General features: G+C 38.1%; 1 protein-coding gene across 1 annotated transcript; it reads left to right on the top strand.

Annotated features, from left to right (window-relative positions):
* The first annotated feature begins 4,223 nt into the window (after window positions 1–4,223).
* On the top strand, window positions 4,224–19,874 carry LOC106090587 (uncharacterized). The gene is made up of 3 exons (XM_013256826.2): window positions 4,224–4,410; window positions 16,653–16,769; window positions 19,632–19,874. The coding sequence occupies exons 1-3, from the start codon at window positions 4,348–4,350 to the stop codon at window positions 19,806–19,808; spliced, it is 357 nt and encodes a 118-aa protein (XP_013112280.1). The 5' UTR covers window positions 4,224–4,347; the 3' UTR covers window positions 19,809–19,874.
* Window positions 19,875–20,641: the final 767 nt, after the last annotated feature.

Genomic DNA, 20,641 nt, shown 5'->3' with positions numbered 1-20,641 from the left:
TTTGCTGGTTTGACATTAGTTTGGTATGTACAATAAATAAATTATGCCCATCAAATAAATTTATTTTGTATAAATTTTTAGCAGAATCCATGGTTTATATGAGTTCCCAAGGTTCGGCGCGGCCGAACATAGCTAGCTTTTACTTGTTTACCGCTTATAACTTCTTAAACCTCTTATGGCATTTATGATTTAGGGGAATGGTGTATTGTGACCTGTGCTGGTGGCATTGCCAAAGAACTTTTACCGGTACTAAGAACAGGTGTACTCGACGGATCCTATGGCCTTCTTACTTAATAAAACATTATCTCATTTGGCGATAATGTTGTTGAATGAAAAATGCAAATGAATAAAGCGGATAATAGTTGGCCGTGTAATATTCACAATGTATTTACCTAAATTAAATAAATGTATAAATATTTCAGTACTGCTGACACCGCATCAATCTCCATGAATTTGCATATCAAAGGTTTGGCAATTTTAACCAGCAACACAGAAAGGGCGGGCACGGTTCAAACAAACATTCATTTGCCGGTCCAACAGGCGTGTATGACGGTGTGTTTGTTTGTGCATGTGTCTGTCTATTTATATCCACGGTCAGTCCAGTGCTCCTTATTCCATGTACATAAGTAGGTATTAAAACTTACCTAAAAACAGATAGTCCTCACCAAATGCACAGGCTTCATAAAAGGGCTAATCACAAGTGCTAAAGAGACTTTGCACATTGGGCCTGAAGCGTTTCACAACATGGCATTATGGCATAAATATCCCATTTAAGTACAGTTATTACTTTTTAAGTGACATGGCTCGCTACACCCTTAATGCCTTTTTATACACTCCACCATAGGATGGGGGTATACTAGTTTCGTCATTTCGTTTGTAACACCTCGAAATATTCGTCTGAGACCCCATAAAAAATATATATACTCGATCTAGCCATGTACGTCCGTCTGTCCGATCGTCCGTCCGTCTGCCGAAAGTACAAATACTTCTTATCAGTGTAGGTCGGTTAGGATTGTAAATGGGCCATATCGGTCCATATTTTGATATATCTGTCATGTAAACCCATCTGTGGTCTTAACTTCTTGAGCTTCTAAAGGGCGCAATTTCTATACCATTTGGCTGAATTTTTGCACGACGTGTTTCGTTATGTCTTTCAACAACTGTGCTAAGGTATGGTTTAAATCGGTACATTACCTGATGTAGCTGCTATTTAAACCGATCTTGAATCTTGACTTCTCGAGCCACTAGAGGGCGCAATTATTATCCGATTTGACTGAAATTTAGCACGAGTTGTTTCGTTATGACTTCCAATAACTGTGCTAAGCATGGTTAAAATCGGTCCATTAACTGATATAGCTGCCATATAAACCGAACTAGGATTTTGACTTCTTAAGCCTCTAGAGGGTGCGATTCCTATCCGATTTGGCTGAAAATGATTGGAGGTGCAAATGGAAAAGGAAAGCTAAAGATAGCAACACACACCAACCACTATGGGACGCGTTTCGTCTTTGGTTAGAAGACTTTTCAACCATATTAGGTGTGATGGCTTCAAGGGCCGTGCGTTGGTATGCTGTATTTGAATTGTATTAATAGCGAAAACGCATTACAAACAGAATGACGAAATTAGTATACCCATATCCTATGGTGGAGGGTATAAAAATAATGTTAAGGTAGCCCGGACAAAAGTTCAATTTTACCCTTAGAGAATTTTTCACTGAAATTTTGTCTTTAGAAAATACGTCATTGAAATTTTGTCTCGAGAGAAAATTTAATTTCATTCTATGTTCAGAATAAAATTTTGTATGCAGAACAAATTTCATAACAATTTGGTCTTTAAAAAAAAACTTCATTAAAATTTCCTTCCTGAGCAATAAAATTTTTTTCATTTAGAAATAAATTTGTTGAAATTGTGTCAACACAAACTTTTTTTGTATGTCTTTAAATAATTTTAATTCCTTATAAATCGAAAATATCATTGAAATTATGTCTCTAGAAAATTTTGTCAAAAAAAAATCTTATTCGTCTCTGGAAAAAAAAATCTTATATATGAAAATCATGTTGTGTTTGTTTGTAGGTTTGTTTGTATGTTTGTGTGTTCCTTATATACTCTGAAACGGCTGAACCGATTTTCTTGAAATTTTCACAGATGGTGCATAATGATCCCGTGGTGAAAATAGGGTACTACATTTTTTGATATCTGAAGGGGGCGGACCCTTCCCCATTCCAAATTTTCAGAAACGCCAGATCTCGGAGCGAAATTTTGTGTGCTCTCATATAGTACACTAAAAATAAAAATTTGGTATCCATATTTCGGATGGGGAACCTAGGGGGGCTGTCCCACCCTAAAAACCAAACATATATTTAGACCAATCACGTCAATATGGGACTCAAAAGAAAGGTATTTAGGATAAGAAAAATCGGACATATTTACCAACCATGGCAATATGGGACTCAAATGAAAGGTGTTAGCGAGTAGAATACGAATCTGATATCCCAAAACACCCCCCCACAGGACTTATTAAATGATCATGGGTATATGGGGCTTAAATAAAAGGTATTTGAATGTAGAATTAGAATTTGATATCCAAATATGGGACCAAAGGTAAGGGGGCCGCCTGTCACCTAAAACATCCCCCAAATGGGACAAATTTACGATCATAGCAATATGGGGGTCAAATGAAACGTCTTTGGGAGTAAAGCACGAATTTGATATCAATTTTCGTGAAAAGTGTCTATGGGTCCACCCCACCCCCACAACACAACCCAAATAGTAAGTATTTTCTGATTATTGCAATATGAGGCTCAAATAAAAGGGTTCTTAAAGTGGAACACGAATCCGAAATATATTTTCAAGGCCAACTCACTGAGTGCCCGCCCATCCCCCAAAACAACCCTCAAGCCGGTCATGTTTGCCGACTATGGAATATGGAGCTCAAATTAAAGGTACGTGGGAGTAGACCACGTATCTGATATCAACATTAGGGGCCAACTGTCTAGCGGACGTCCCACCACCATAACAACCACCAAATAAGACGTATTTGCTCACCAAGACAATTTGGGTCTTAAAGAGAGTGGAACTTAATATTCATAGTTTTTACGGCCAATACCCCAAATCGGACATATTTGCTGACTGTTGCATTTAGGAGTTAGGAGATTAGAAAACGAATTTGATATCCTATTTTGATGGCAATGGCAATATGGGGTTCAAATAAATGATATATACATATATGAGAATAGAGCACGTTGCTGATATATTTTCCGGGCTTAGAATTTGGGGGACCACCCAATCCCTAAAACACCCCTAAATCGACCACGACAATGAGGGGCTTAAATGAAAGGTATTGGGGGGTAGAGCAAGAATTGATACCCATTTTCGGAAACAATTTTCTGGGAATCTACCCCTTTCCCAAAATACCCCACAAACAGCCATTTTTTAGTGACCATCGCAATATGGGGCTCAAATAAAGGTTTTTGGGAGTAGAATACGAATTTGACATTCAAATGTTGGTCCATGTATTTAGGGCACCACCTCTTTCCCAAAACACCCCCAAAGGTGGCTAAAATAAAAGGTATTTGAGATTAGAAAACGAATTTGATAACCTATTTTGGGGCCATGTGTTTGGGGGACGCCTCATCCTGTAAACTCCCCTTAAGCCAATGGCAATATGGGGTTTAAATAAATGGTATTTGAGACAAGAGCACGATGCTGATATTTTTTCAGGGCCAAGTATCTTGGGGACCACCTCTCCCCCAAAAACACCACTAAATCAGACATCATGAGAATATCGGGCTGGAATGAAGTATTTTAGGAATGGAGTACACCTTACATCCAAAATTAAATTCGTAGACCAATAAAGATCATATGTGTTTCAGATAAGGGCACTTATATTGTTAAACTGTTTGTCAAGCGATATACTATTTTCGTAGCATGGTATTTCACTTAAAGATCTTCAATTGTCGAAAATAAATATTCCAAAGAAACTTTTGTCCCATATAAAGTAAAAGAAGGCGCAGCGGAGCGGGCCCGGGTCAGCTAGTATTATATTAAAAATTTTCCTAAAAAATTAAAAAATTTGCCTTATTATTTGTTTTTGTTATAGCGGCGTATTGTACGCTGAGGCGGCAGCCCTTGTACGTACCAGGTCAATCCGGTACGTACAATCGGTTGCTATGGGCTCTTTGCTCTGCTTTGTTGGTACTAGTACCTTGTTGACTGTGCCATACTTATGACACTATTGACAGTTTTTAAAATTACTTCACACTTCAACATAGTAAAAATCCAAAAGGATTCAAAATTTATTTTATTCAATTGATTAAAACCAAGAGTTCGTGAAAGCCAATGCATCAATGGAACCTTTCCAAAAAGGTTTAACCAAAGGCAACTATAGCTATTTGAAACGCCATCCAGAGGTACGTTGGTAAATAGAACGTTTTCTATCTATAAAAAAAAAAAACAATGAACATACGATTGAAAATTGTTCATACAAATATATCAGGAAACCAATAGATAACGTGTTCCCATCTAACAATAGAAAAGAAGCTTGTTTCTCCTTTATATCAGTGGGGTGTGGTTGTAGGCCCACCCAGGGGATTTGGATGTTCATGCTGCTGACATTGAAAGTCGATATAAACATGTCCGTCAGTTTGGGGAAATCACTAAAGAGGTCGAATGAATAAAGATGTTCGCCTGAAAATGTATGCAGAAATAGAAATAGAATCTAATCGATCAACAATATATTCAATTTATGTGGTCGCAGATCCATATTTCGAGGTGTTACAAAGGGCATGGTCAGATAAGTATATACCATCCATCCATCCCATATATCCATCCTATGGTGATGCACTCAACAAAATAAAACATTTTGAACGTATTTACCACAAAGTTATATTTTTATTGTAACTGTGTAACGTTTTGTTCCAACATACCAAACGCTAGCCATGAATGTAAAATTATTGAACGCAAGTAACTTTGCTTTAGCAACTTCGCCTATATTCTTTATAGCAAAATAATATAACGATGTAAGGTAGTTCCTAGTCTTCTCGATATGACCAATCCTAGTTCTTCAGAGTACAGTCCCAAGCTTCTTTTACCAGGAATATTCCAGTTCCAATCGGTCCTATCCTTTTAGACAATGTGTAATTCAGACTGACTGGATCACGCTTGACCAAAACTATCTTATCCTCACAGCAGCGGTCGCAACAATTTTTCTGGCCACAATGTCCAGAGACATTAGGTGTATTGATAGCATAGTCCTCAATGCGTCTGTGATGCACAAACAAGCCATCCTTTGGGTCAGGCTTAGTACTGAACAGTAGGTGAACTTTTGAAACACCGTCCACCAGACCACAACACCATATAGCATTATAGATCTGCAAACCGCAGGATATATCCATTGCATAACACGCTATTATATGGTTGTGAGTTATTTGCAAATTGTAGTGCTGATGACAGTAAAGAACTCAAAGTTGCTTACAATGGCATTGCAAGATGTGCATTCAAAAAGAGGCGGAATGACCCAATATCACATTATTGTATGAATAATGGAATATTCAGATATTACGTTTGAAAATCTGTTAAATGGATGCAATAACTGCATAAGATTATCAACACCAATGAACCCAAGTACTTCTATGAACACCTGCAATTTGCCAGATCAAACCGATAACGCAAACTGCTTCAGCTAAAATTTAACAGTCAACAAGTAAAAAGGCGTTAAGTTCGGCCGGACCGATCTGTGGATATCCACCACCTCGGGTATATATGTAAACCATCTTTCGTCAAAATCCTGTGAGAAATTCATACCTTATGCCCCCTAGCAGCTATTTCTTGAGGTGTTCCGATTTGGACCAAATACTAATAAGTACAAGTCATTGTTCAATTGTGTATAACAAAATATTGATCTTTTTAGTAGCTACATCTAAAAACAAACCGATCTGAACCATAAAGGACATGGATGTCGAAATGATTAGCGTAAGTCACGGTGTCAAATTTCAGTGAAATCGGAATATAAATGCGCCTTTTATGGGCCCAAGACCTTTAATCGAGATATCGGTCTATATGGCAGCTATATCCAAATCTGGGCCGATTTGGTCCAAGTTGCAGAAAAATGTCGAAGAGCCTAACACAACTCCCTTTCCCAAATTTCGTCGACATCGGACAATTAATGCGCCTTTTGTGGGCCCAAAAGCATAAATCGAGAGATCGGTCTACATGGCAGCTATATCCAAATGTGGACCGATCTGGGCCAAATTGTAGAAAGATGTCAAAAAGCCTAACACAACTCACTGTTTCAGCAAAATCGGATAATGAATGTGGCTTTTATGGGTCTAAAACCCTAAATCGGCGGATCGGTCTATATGGCAGATATATCCAAATCTGTACCGATCTGGAACAAATTGACGAAGGATGTCGAAGGGCCTAACACAACTCACTGTCCCAAATCTCTAACACTCTAAATCGGCGTTCCGGTCTATATGGGGGCTACATCAAGATATAGTCCGATTTATCCCGTCTTCGAACTTAACCTGCTTATGGATAAAAAAAAATCTGTGCGAAGTTTCAGCTCAACATCTCTATTTCAAAAGACTTTAGCGTGATTTCAACAGACGTACAGACGGACGGAAATGGCTAGATCGTCTTAGATTTTTAGGCTGATCAAGAATATATATACTTTGTAAGGTCGGAAATGGATATTTCGATATGTTGCAAACGGAATGACAAAATGAATATACCCATCCTTCGGTGATGGGTATAAAAATCAGAAAGACAGTTCATTGTATACATTACACGTCTTTGCACTCAGAGAGTTGTTTATCGTAAATAGGAGTTAATTACATTATACACGTTAGTCCATGATATTTATCAACGATTAGTTAAAAATTCCTAAAGGGTGAGAAAATAAACTTTCTACGAATAGAATTAACTACACGTGAGTATAGATGAAAAAGCTTACAACTCAGGTGGAGTTAGTAATTTTCCTTAAACGACTATTTTGAAATAATCGAGAATTTTACTAAACATTGGTAAAAGCATATCATCGTTGACAATACCTTTTCTGAAATGTATTACTGAATGAACTACTTAAAGAAATAAAGATTTTTAGTTCAATTTAACTAAAACGTTCTTTCCAATTTCTTGAGTTCACTAATACATGCTGGAAATTAAGAACAATTTAATAAACACACTTCTAATGGTGAGACATTGTGTCAATAAGTATAACATGACAAAGCTGAACAAAACAAGCATGGCCTTTAAGAAAATGATTTGCTTTTGTATTGTTTACTGGTTTAGGTGTACGTCGATAGTGGCATGGACGGAATAATATCCTAACCTAACCTACGTCTAGAAGTCTTTCTATAATCGAACTATTACTATAAGATATTTCAAAAACTTCTTGTTTGTTTCTCCTTCGAGACAAGCTCAATGATCGGAGATGCAAATTAAAAAAAAAGGAAAGCCAAAGATAGCAACACACACCAACCACTATGGGACGCGTTTCGTCTTTGGTTAAAAGACTTTTGAACCATATTAGGTGTAATGGCTTCAAGGGCCGTGCGTTGGTATGTTGTATTTGAATCGTATTAATAGCGCAAAAGGCATCCATGATACAATTACCACATTACCAAAACTCGACAACCCTCTCTATTAGCTTTACTTTTCCCAATGCATATATTTTTGTGTAATGGCAGACATTCTTTCTGTGACAAATTACACTTCTTCCATACTACACATGATTTTGTGCATCTGTTGGTAGTTTTATTGATGGCTTCGAACTCTAAGAAAACGGCAATGGCTTTCGCCGCTGCTCCGTGTGCCCAAGTTCGAATCCCGGCCGGGTTCAGCCGAAATTTTCATTTTTTAATTTTTTTTGCCTGTTAGGGCGAATATCATTAAATTTTACAATTCTTGTTTGATTCTCTTTCGAGACGAGCTCAATCATCGGAAATGAAAATGGAAAAGGAATGCCAAAGATAGCAACACACACCAACCACTATTGGACGCGTTTCACCTTTGGTTAGAAAACTTTTCAAACATATTAGGTTTGATGGCTTTAAGAGCCGTGAGTTGGTATTGTGTATTTAAATTGTATTAATAGCAACAAGTAAAAAGGCGTTAAGTTCGGCCGGGCCGAACTTTGGATACCCACCACCTCGGGTATATATGTAAACCACCTTTCATCAAAATTCGGTGAAAATTTCATACCTTATACTCATATACCTCATACCGATCTGAACTATATACGACAAGATGTCGAAAAGCCGAATATAAGTCACTGTGTCAAATTTCAGTGAAATCGGATTATAAATGCGCCTTTTATGGGGGCAAGACTTTAAATCGAGATATCGGTCTACATGCCAGCTATATCCAAACCTGGACCGATTTGGGCCAAGTTGCATAAACATGTCGAAAAGCCTAACACAAAGCACTGTCCTAAATTTCGGCGAAATCGGACAATAAATGCCCCTTTTATGGGCCCTAAACCTTAAATTGAGAGATCGGTCTATATGGAAGCTATATGCAAATCTGGACCGATCTGGGCAAAATTGAAGAAGGACGTCGAAGAGCCTAACCAAACTCACTGTGTCAAATTTCAGCGACATCGGACAATAAATGCGTCTTTTATCGCCCCAACACCTAAAACCTAGATATCGGTCTATATGGCAGCTATATCCAAATTTGGACCGATCTGTGCGATATTGCAGAAGTATGTCAAGGGGCTTAACTAAACTCACTGTACCAAATTTCGGCGACATCAGACAATAAATGAGCATTATGGGCCCAAAACCATAAATCAAGAAATCGATCTATATGGCAGCTATATCTAAATCTGAAGCGATCTGGACCAAAATATGTCAAAGGGCCTAACACAGCTCACTGTCCCAAATTTCAGCAAAATCGGATAATGAATGTTGCTTTTATGGGCCTTATACCATAAATCGGAGGATCGATCTATATGGCAGCTATATCCAAATCTGGACCGATTTGAGCCAAATTAACGAAAGATGCCGATGGGTCTAACACAACTCACTGTCCCGAATTTCATCAAAATCGGATAATAAATGTGGCTTTTGTGGGCCTAAGACCCTTAACCGGAGGATCGGTCTATATGGCAGCTATATCCAAATCTGAACCGATCTGGGCCAATTTAACGAAGGATGTCGATGAGCCTAACACAACTCACTGTCCCGAATTTCATCAAAATCGGGTAATGAATGTTGCTTTTATGGGCCTTATACCATAAATCGGAGGATCGATCTATATGGCAGCTAAATCCAAATCTGGACCGATCTGAGCTAAATTGACGAAGGATGTCGAAGGGCCTAGCACAACTCACTGCCCCAAATTTCAACAAAATCGGATAATAAATGTGGCATTTATGGGCCTAAGACCTTAAATCGGCGGATCGGTCTATATGGGGGCTATATCAAGATATAGTCCGATATAGCCCATCTTCGAACTTAACCTGCTTATGGACAAAAAAAAAGAATCTGTGGAAAATTTCAGCTAAATATCTCTATTTTTAAAGACTGTAGCGTGATTTCAACAGACAGACGGACAGAGGGACAGACGGACGGACATGTCTAGATCGTCTTAGATTTTTACGCTGATCAAGAATATATATACTTTATAGGGTCGGAAATGGATATTTCGATGTGTTGCAAACGGAATGACAAAATGAATATACCCCCATCCTTTGGTGGTGGGTATAAAAACGCATCTATGATACAATTACCACATTAACAACGGTTGACAACCCTGTCTATTAATATTTTTTTTTTAGTTGTTTCAAAAACTTTAATAACATACACTAATGTGAACCAGCACAGTAAAATATAAGATACAATCTTGTTGTGCTTGGTCTTCTATCTCCTACTGAATAGAACTACTCTTCTATCTTGCACAGATTTACGCTTAGTCCACTTTCGGTAGCTCAGGTCGCTGCGGGCACATAGAGCTTCCTGAAGAACATTTCTAAGAGTGCTGTAAAAATCGTTCCACTAACCGCAATAACCTCGTCACCATAATTCGAGACCAGTTTTAGAATTTTTTTCTTTTTTTTTTTTGTTTTAGAATTTTTTTCCGGAGACAATAATATATTGTTAATGGCTATATTCCAAAGTACATGAGACTGTTCACCTCCATTAGGAGTTCCTTAGCTGACCCAACTTTTTTGATCAACAGATTTCAAACCTGAAATAATGCATTTTTTAGTACTTAAGTTATTAATAAACTTTCTTACGGTAGTGTTGATGCCTACAAACTCCTCACCTTCAATGTCAGGATATGTACACATAGCATTTTTTGTTCCTTGAGTGAGTGATTATAACGTTCTAAAGAGCAGCCAGTAAGTTTTAGCAGCGCGGTCGCATGCGAATGGTAAACACAGAAAATGACCATTTTTAAATTTTCTCTTTAGGTAGAATAAGTAAAAAGGCTTTAAGTTCGGCCGGGCCGAACTTTGGATACCCACCACCTCGAGTATATATGTAAACCACCTTTCATCAAAATCAGGTGAAAATTTCATACCTTATGTCCCATAGTAGTTGTATCGAAATATGTTCCGATTTGGACCAAATACTAATAAGTACAGTAGCTATATCGAAAAATAAACCGATCTGAACCATATACGACACGGATGTGGAAAAGCCTAACATAAGTCACTGTGTCAAATTTCAGTGAAATCAGATTGTAAATGCGCCTTTTATGGGGCCAAAACTTTAAATCGAGATATCGGTCTACATGGCAGCTATATCCAAATCTGGATCGATTTAGGCCAAGTTGCAGAAAAATGTCGGAGAGCCTAACACAAAGCACTGTCCCAAATTTCAACGACATCGGACATTAAATGCGCCTTTTATGGGCCCAAAACCTCAAATCGAGAAATCGGTCTATATGGCATCTATATCCAAATCTGAACCGATTAGGGCCAAATCGAAGAAGGTTTTCGAAGGCCCGAACACAACTCACTGTCCCAAATTTCAGCAAAATCAGATAATAAATGTGGCTTTTATGGGCCTAAGACCCTAAATCGGAGGATCGATCTATATGGCAGCTATATTCAAATCTGGACCAATCTAAGCCAAATTGACGAAGGATGTCCAAGGGCTTAATGCAACTCACTGTCCCAATTTTCTGCAAAATCAGATAATAAATGTGGCTTTTATGGGCCGAAGACCCTAAATCGGAGGATCGATCTATATGGCAGCTATATCCAAATCTGGACCGAAATGATGAAGGATGTTGAATGGCCTAAGACAACTCACGGTCCCAAATTTCAGCAAAATCGGATAATAAATGTGGCTTTTATGGGCCAAAGACCCTAAATCGGAGGATAGGTCTATATGGCAGCTATATTCAAATCTGGACCGATCTAGGCCAAATTAACGAAGGTTGTCCAAAGCCCTAGCGTAACTCACTGTCCCAAGATTCAGCAAAATCGGATAATAAATGTGGCATTTATGGGCCTAAGACCCAAAATCGGAGGATCGATCTATATGGCAGCTATATCCAAATCTGGACCGATCTGATCCAAAATGGTGTAGGATATTGAAGGGCCTTAGACAACTCACTGTCCCGTATTTCGGCAAAATCGGATAATAAATGTGGTTTTTATGAGCCTAAGACGCTATCGTCAGATCGGTCTATATGGGGCCTATATCAAGATATAGTCCGATATAGCCCATCTTCGAACTTAACCTGTTTATACACAAAAAAAGAATCTGTGCAAAGTTTCAGCTCAATATCTCTATTTGTAAAGACTGTAGCGTGATTTCAACTGACAGACGGACAGACGGACGGACATGTCTAGATCGTCTTAGATTTTTACGCTGATCAAGAATATATTTATATACTTTATAGGGTCAGAAATGGATATTTCGATGTGCTGCAAACGGAATGACAAAATTAATATACCCCCATCCTTCGGTGGTGGGTACAAAAATGTTCGTATGACTAATTATAAAACCCATTAGAGCAATAGACAAATGACGCCAGACACACGAAAAAACAAAATATAATTTTATTTCGTTATCTCTAACTAGCTTTATCGTCGGGCAAAGCTTTGGCTTGATTCCACGATACATGGGTTGACTCCAACTCTCTTTTAGTACAACGGATCCATGTGTTTCCCGGGGGGTCCGTTTCTTTGCTGTCCTTCTGGTTTTCAGTCAAGGATATTTCTCGCTATATCATCATGCCGCCCAACCAAAATCATTTTCTCTTAAGGACTTTTACATCGACAGGGGTATTGTTTGTTCCTATTCGCAATTCTTCATTTGAAATACAGTTTGGCCAGAAAATTTTAAGTATCTGTGGTAGACAGCGATTTATATAAACTTAGATTTTACTGGTATTTGCTTCGATCAATTTCCAAGTTTTACATTCATATAATAGGATATATTTCGCACTGTTGTTGAAGATTTTCACCCTTGCAATATATAAGATATTAATTCATATTCAAAAAAGGCACTTCTAGCCTTGTGGCTATATCCCCGGTTGTTTGCTTCAGATCCTCAGTCCTTTGTAATTTTACTGCCAAGAAAGGAAAAGTTTTCGACATCTTCAATAACATAGCCGTTTATAGTAAGCGGTGTCAAATTTGTTGTTTCTATCCTCATCAACATGGTCTTTGCTATGTTTATCTTCAGACATAATTAGGCAGCATTTTCATTCAAGAGTTTCAAGTTTACCTTCATGTGCGCGATGACTCCAAGACACTCGTTTATTTCTAACCATTGCAATTTGCCAACAAGCGGGACTTCCAGAGTATAAAAGTGGTACTTGGCGCGAAAATTATTTTAAACAAGCGGGAGACCTCAAACCTTCCAAATACAATAAATAAAAGGGTGCTAAGTTCGGCCGGGCCGAATCTTATATACCCTCCACCATGGATCGCATTTGTCGAGTTCTTTTCCCGGCATCTCTTCTTAGGCAAAAAAGGATATTAGAAAAGATTTGTTCTGCTATTAGAGCGATATAAAGATATGATCCGGTTTGGACCACAATCAAATTATATGTTGGAGACCTGCCATGTCATGCCAATGTCAGCCAATTCGAATTAGAATTGCGCCCTTTGGGGGTTCAAGAAGTAAATAGAGAGATAGCTTTATATGGGAGCTACATCAGGCTACAGACCGATTCAGACCATAATAAACACGTATGTTGATGGTCATGAGAGAATCCGTCGAACACAATTTCAGGCAAATCAGATAATTATTGCGACCTCTAGAGGCTCAAGAAGTCAAGACCCAAGATCGGCTTACATGACAGCTATATCAGGTTATGGACCGATTTGAACCATACTTGGCACAGTTGTTGGATATCATAACAAAACACGTCGTACAAAATTTCATTCCCAATCGGAAAAGAATTGCGCCCTCTAGAGGCTCAAGAAGTCAAGACCGAAGATCGGTTTATATGGCAGCTATATCAAAACATGCACCGATATGGCCCATTTACAATACCAACCGACCTACACTAATAAGAAGTATTTGTGCAAAATTTCGAGCGGCTAGCTTTACTCCTTCGGAAGTTAGCGTGCTTTCGACAGACAGACGGACGGACGGACATGGCTAGATCGATATAAAATGTCGCGACGATCAAGAATATATATACTTTATGGGGTCTCAGACGAATAGTTCGAGGTGTTACAAACGGAATAACTAGATTAGTACACCCCCATCCCCCATCCTATGATGGTGGGTAGAAAAATAATTGATCTCATTTCATAAGTTTAATGAATAGTTTTTGAGCTGAGTACTTATTCGAGAAATAAAATATAGATTATATATATTCTTGGTCGTCTCGTCGTTTTGATTCGACCTAACCATGTATGTCCTTCTGTCGAAATCACGATAGCGCTCGATAGCTTGAAATTTTGCACAGATACGTAATATCGATGTAGGTTGTTGAGGATTGCAAATGGGTTATATCATATCACGATTTGACTTCTTGAGCCCCTGGAAACGGCAATTTTTGTTCGATTTGGCTGAAATTTTGAACGATGTGTTAAGTTATGACTTTAAGCAACTTGGTCAAGTGCGGTCCAAATCGGTATATAACCTGATATAGCTCCCATGTAAACGGATCGTCGATTTGACTTCTTGAGTCCCTACAAGCCGCAATTTTTGTCCGATTTGATGAAGTTTTGTATGTAGTATTTTGTTATGACTTATAACAGCTGTGCAAAGTACGGCTAAAATCACTCAAAAACCTGATATTTCGGTTCCTAGAAGCTTTAATTTTTGCTGGTTTGACAGAAGCTTAGTATGTAGAATAAAATAATGCCGGGCAACTTAATTTATTTTGTATAAATTTTTAACAGAATCCATGAAGGCGGGTTCCAAACGCCCGGCCGAACTTAGCATGATTTACTTGTTTTTTTGTTTCGTATAATATTGTAACTAAGCCCTCGTCGGTATTTTTTACATTGTGGGACTATTTGTTTACAAATTGAAAATTTGTTTACACCGTTGGAAAGGACAATTTTAAATTTTTTACAAAAAAATTTAACTTATTTATATTCTTCATTACTTGTTATAAACACCACCAAATGATAGGGGTATATTTATTTAGTCATTCTGTTTGCAACACATCGAAATATCCATTTAGGATAGAAATGGAAAGTATATATATTCTTGATCACCGTAAAAATCTAAGACGATCTAACCATGTCCGTCCTTCTGTCTGTCCGACTGTCTGTTGAAATCACGCAACGGTCTTTAAAAATAGAGGTATTGAGCTGAAACTTTGCACAGATAATTTTTTGTAAATTTATTTTTTCTCCAACCAGGTTAATTTCGAAGATAGCCTATATCGGACTATATCTTGATATAGCCCACATATAGATCGATCCGCCGATTTAGGGTTTTAGGCTCATAAAAGCCACATTTGTTATCCGATTTAGCTAAAATTTGAAATGAAATGAGTTGTGTTGGCCACTCGGCATCCTTCTTCAATTTGACCCAGATCGGCTCAGATTTGGATATAGCTCATATAGACCAATCTCTCGATTTGTGGTTTTGGGCCCATAAAAGGCGCCTTTATTTTCCGATTTCCCCGAAATTTGGCAGTGTGACTTGTGTTAAGCTATTCGACAACTTTCTTTCCATTCATGTTTGGATATGGCTATCAATAATACCAATATTTTGTTCTGCAAAATTGAACAATGACTTGTACTTATCAGACCACTCAATATACGTGTCGAATTTGGTTCAAATCGGACCATATTTCGATAAAGCTGCTACGGTGACATAAATTATGCATTTTTCATCGGATTATGACGAAAGGTGTTTTACATATATACCCGAGGTGGTGGGTATCCAATGTTCGGCCCGGCCGAACTTAACGCCTTTTTACTTGTTTTTCTTCCAATATGTGTGATTTTCGTTTTTACATATAGAAAAGGACTAACTGTATATGCAAACAATGCTGCACAAGTCCCGATTTGATCATCTGATATATGTTAAGGCCGTCTCAAAATCGACTATTTTCAAACAAAAAAATGTATTCTTCGAATCTCCCTAATCGCAAAGCACCCATTCCCATGATCCTAAAACTTTTAGGTAGCCCCACACGTCATCTAACTAACCGTTAAAGGTTTCTACAATACATCCTACCCTAAACGTGTAAAAACACCAAGGCTCATTTTTGCGATATATGTACCTTATTTTGACCATTTGGAACGATTTTTACAACATACTAGCTGTACCCGGCCCGCTATGCTGCGCATCTATTAGCACCTCGCGAAAAAAAATTCTTACTTACTATCATATATATATTAATATATAGGTGAAGGGTATTATATAGTCGGCTCCGCCCGACTTTTGCCTTTCCTTACTGTTCGTTCATAGTTCGTTCGCCTTTACCATAATGATAATGTTGAGTTTACTGAATAAATTAATAGCGGCAGTTCAATGATAGTGTAGGAGTGCGTTCACAAATTAAATTCAAAATTGTCAAGTCAGTATTGAAAAACCCTTTGAATATTCTTGATCGTTTCGACATTGTAGGTCAATGTAGTCATCCCTGCGCTCGAAATAACGAACGCGAAAAGCTAGCATTTTGAAATTTTGCGTAAAATTCTTATTGATTTAGGTCGTTGGGGGTAGCAAAGGGTTCAGATTTGCCAATTCTGCCAATTAAGTGGTCCTTCGACTTAACTTCATGAGCCCCTACAAGCCGCAATAGTTACCAGATTTGGCTTAAATTTTGCAAGTAGTGTTCTGTTTTCACTACAAACAATTGTGTCAAATATGGTCCAAATCAGTCAATAACCTGATATAGCTCCCGTACAAACCGATCTCTCTATTAGCTTTCTACGGCTCCAAGAAGCTTTAACTTTTGCCTGGTTCGACATAAATTTGGTACGTAGAGTAAAATTAAGCCCTTTGTCTAAGTTTATTTCGTGCAAATTTTTAGCAGAATCCATGTTGGTGGGTTCCCAATATTCGGCCCGACAGTACATGGCACGTTGTTATTTCTTTGTATTAATCCATCGATATATAATTTCAATCGACCCTGTAGCGCATAAATCCATTTGACCGTGATGTGGGATACAACTTTTTTGTATTTGTATGCTCTATGTACATAGTTATGGAAATAAATATGTGAATTGTAACGAAACTGATATTAATTTTTCATATTCACACAGCTTAGAGCGATAATAAGGGTCCTTCTTCATGAGATTATCGATAAGGAGCCGGAGAATATTTATGAATTTTCTGCAGCCCTATTTAACTGCAATAACATTCCATTTTTGGTTAATATGGTAAGTAATTCAATCTACGTTAATTAATTTGTAAATCGTCCTGTAACTACTTCAGAGTACTAAAAGGGGGTTCTACCATAATAGTTTAGATTCGTTTGAAGAAGAAAGTGCGAATTTTAAACCACTCCATGGCGCTCTTAATACCAAAAAAAACTAACCTGGAAAAATTTTTGCCAGGAATTCCTTGCTGCTCACAAAATCACTAATCGTTTACCATTCAATGTCCCAAATTTGGTTAAAATCGGTTTTCGTATCCGTACCTAAGTACTGCAAAGAAAGCGGAAGCCATACCGATCTCTTACTTTAATCCCATGGCAGCCGATTGTACGAACCGTATTGACCCGATGGAGCCCTTCATCCACATCGACAGCTCAGTGTACAATGTACTGCAACCAATAACTTTCCTACTTCCTATTTTTTATGGCCTTGTCCTCTCACAATCCAGATCCCCCGTTCGGGAGCTTAGCACGGAAAATCAAAACACGTTTAATAGAGATTTTTCCCTTGATTGCTCCTTTTTTATACCCACCACCGAAGGAGGGGATATATGCATTTTGTCATTCCGTTTGCAACACATCGAAATATTCATTTCCGACCCTATAAAGTATATATATTCTTGATCAGCGTAAAAATCTAAGAAGATCTTGTCATGTCCGTCCATCTGTCTGTTGAAGTCACTCTACAGTCATTAAAAATAGAGATATTGAGCTGAAACTTTGCACAGATTCTTTTTTTGTCCATAAGCAGGTTAAGTTCGAAGATGGGCTATATCGGACTATATTTCGATATAGCCCCCATATAGACCGACCCGCCGATTTAGGGTCTTAGGCCCATAAAAGCCACATTTATTATCCGATTTTGCTGAGTGAGTGAGTTGTCTTAGGCCCGTCGACATCCTACGTCAATTTGGCCCAGATCGGTTCAGATTTGGATATAGCTTCCTTACAGAGCGATCCTCCGATTTAGGGCCTTAGGCCCATAATAGCCACATTAATTATTTGATTTTGCTGAAATTTGGGACAGTGAGTTGTGTTAGGACCTTCGAAATCCTTCGTCAATTTGGCTCAGATCGGTTCAGATTTGGATATAGCTGCCTTATAGACCGATCCTCCGATCTAAGGTCTTAGGCCCATAAAAGGCGCATTTATTGTCCGATGTCGTCGAAATTTGGGACAGTGAGTTTAGTTAAGCCCCTTGACATACTTGTGCATTATGGCACACATCGGTCCCAATTTGGATATAGCTGCCATATAAACCGCTCTCGTGATTTAATGTTTTGGGACCATAAAAGGCGCATTTATTGTTCGATTATCGAAATTTGGGACAGAGAGTTAAGTTAAGCTCCTCCAAAAAAGGCGCATTTATAATCCGATTTCACTGAAATTTGACACATTCACTTATGTTAGGCTTTTCGTTATACATGTTGTATATGGTTCAGATCGGTTTATTTTTAGATATTGCTACTAAAAAGACCAATATTTTGTTATACACAATTGAACAATGACTTGTACTTATTAGTATTTGGTCCAAATCGGATCATATTTCGATATAACTGCTATGGGATATAAGGTATGCAATTTTCACCGGATTTTGATGAAAGGTGGTTTACATATATACTCGAGGTGGTGGGTATCCAAAGTTCGGCCCGGCCGAACTTAACGCCTTTTTACTTTTTAGTAGCTATATCTAAAAATAAACCGATCTGAGCCATAAACAAGACGGATGTCGAAAAGCCAAATATAGATCACTGTGTCAAATTTCAGTGAAACCTTTTATGGCGCAAGATTTTAAATCAAAATACAGGTCTATATAGCAGCTATATCCAAATCTGAACCGATTAGGCCCAAGTTTCAGAGAAATGTCGAAGGGCCTAACACAACTCACTGTCCCAAATTTTGGCGACATTGGACAATAAAAGCGCTTTTATGGGCCCAAAACCTTAAATCGAGAGATCGGTCTGTAGGGCAGCTATATGCAAATCTTGATCGATCTAGGCGAAACTGCAGAAATATCTCGACTTTTATGGGCCCAAAACCTTAAATCCAGAGATCGGTCTATATGGCAGCTATATCCAAATCTGAACCGATCTGGGACAAATTAAAGAAGGATGCCGAAGGGCCTAACAAAACTCACTGTCCCAAATGTTGGCAAAATCGGACAATAAATGCGTCTTTTATGGGCGCAAGACCATAAATCGAGAGATCGGTCTATATGGGGGCTATATGAAGACATAGTGCGATGTAGCCCATCTTCGAACCTAACCTGCTTATGGACAAAAAAGAATTTGTGCACAGTTTCACCTCAATATCTGCATTTTTAAAGACTGTAGCGTGATTTCAACAGACAGGCGGACAGACGGACGGACATGTCTAGATTGTCTTATATTATTACGCTGATCACGAATATATATATTTTTATTGCAAAACGGAATGACATCCTTCGGTGGTGAGTATAAAAAGGCATAACGCCTTGTACTGATTCTTAGCCAAACTTCATTGAGCTTTGGTCTAGGCCCACCACAAGAAGCGCTTCTTCGTTCTTCATGAAAATGTAAGTCTTTAATTTTTCTGTGAGGCTAATCTGTTTGCAGGATTCACAGATGTGTGCTTAAAACCTTACTTTGCTGGCCGAAGCTGCTTCCGGTTGCATTACAAAATGGGCAAGTGGTACTTAGACGATGGGGTTAGTCCAACAATAGGAAATTAAAGGGTCCTCGATCTGTTGTTCCTGTAGGATCACAATTGGCTAAGTTGTTTATGTAAATCAGGTTGTGGGTCTATCACTATAGCTTAATTTTTAATTGGACTGTAAATCGTTATCATAGCATTTGCAGTTATTCTCTTTCCCATTTTTCTTTTCTAGATAAAGGAAAAACTTGAGTTAATGAAGAAAAAATTTAAGAAGGGCCAGTCGTCGCCAAACGACGAACAGGATATCTTCATTGAGAGAATGCCAGCACATACATTGGACTCAAGGGTTTTCATATCAGCCGAGATCGAATCTATTTTGCGCTTTGCAATGGCGCTGATGGACGAATAATAACAAACAACTGAAACATTGCAAATTGATTTCATAAATAAAATCGTGACATTACAACAAACCCTATCCAATATACAATAGCTTATTTTATGCTAGTTGAATCGGGACCTACCCGGTGTGGCTTACAATATATGGAAAAAAATTATCCTTAAATTATTTCTTTTCGACAATTAAAGAGCTGTTAGTGAAATACCATGCTGCGATATTGGTATATGTAAATTGCTTGACTAATCCAGTCAAACAAACAACAGTCGGTCGAAATCGAATCTTTCCCGGTTTGTGTACGTCGAATTAAATGTTTTGCCTACTTATACGTAAGTCAATGTAACCATAGGAAAATCATGGTTACGATTTTGAGATTGCCTAAGCGTGTTTTGTGATTTTGCTTATTTCATCATACATAAACAAGTAAGAAGGTGCTAAGTACGGCCGTGCCGAATCTTATATACCCTCCATCATGGATCGCATTTGTCGAGTTCTATGCGCAGTATCTCTTTTTAGGCAAACAAAGAATATCGAATGCGAACTGTTGTGTTATTGGAGCTAGTTATAGTCCGATTCGGACCATCAAGTTATAGTCCGATTCGGACCATAAATGAATGCTGAACATTGTAGAAGTCATTGTGTAATATTTCAGTTCAATCGGATAAGAATTGCGCCTTGTAGGGGGTCAAGAAGCAAAATCGGAAGATAGGTTTATATGGGAGCTGTATCAAGCTATAGATCGATTCAGACTATATTAGACACTTATGCTGAAGGTCATAAAAGAAGCCGTTGTACAAAATTTCGTCCAATCGGATGTGAATTGCATCCTCAAAAATTCAAGATCCCTG

The sequence above is a fragment of the Stomoxys calcitrans genome, chromosome 2 (genome assembly GCF_963082655.1).
Source record: "Stomoxys calcitrans chromosome 2, idStoCalc2.1, whole genome shotgun sequence".
In the NCBI taxonomy this organism is placed as follows: domain Eukaryota; kingdom Metazoa; phylum Arthropoda; class Insecta; order Diptera; family Muscidae; genus Stomoxys; species Stomoxys calcitrans.
This window is presented reverse-complemented; position numbering and strand designations above follow the sequence as displayed.

What these genes read in the sequence shown, in the direction of transcription:
- LOC106090587 (XM_013256826.2), top strand. Translation starts at nt 4,348, where the DNA reads ATGGAACCTTTCCAAAAAGGTTTAACCAAAGGCAACTATAGCTATTTG. An exon ending in ATTTGAAACGCCATCCAGAG is followed by an intron (nt 4,411 to 16,652) that starts GTACGTTGGTAA and finishes ATATTCACACAG; the next exon opens with CTTAGAGCGATAATAAGGGT. An exon ending in TTCCATTTTTGGTTAATATG is followed by an intron (nt 16,770 to 19,631) that starts GTAAGTAATTCA and finishes TTTCTTTTCTAG; the next exon opens with ATAAAGGAAAAACTTGAGTT.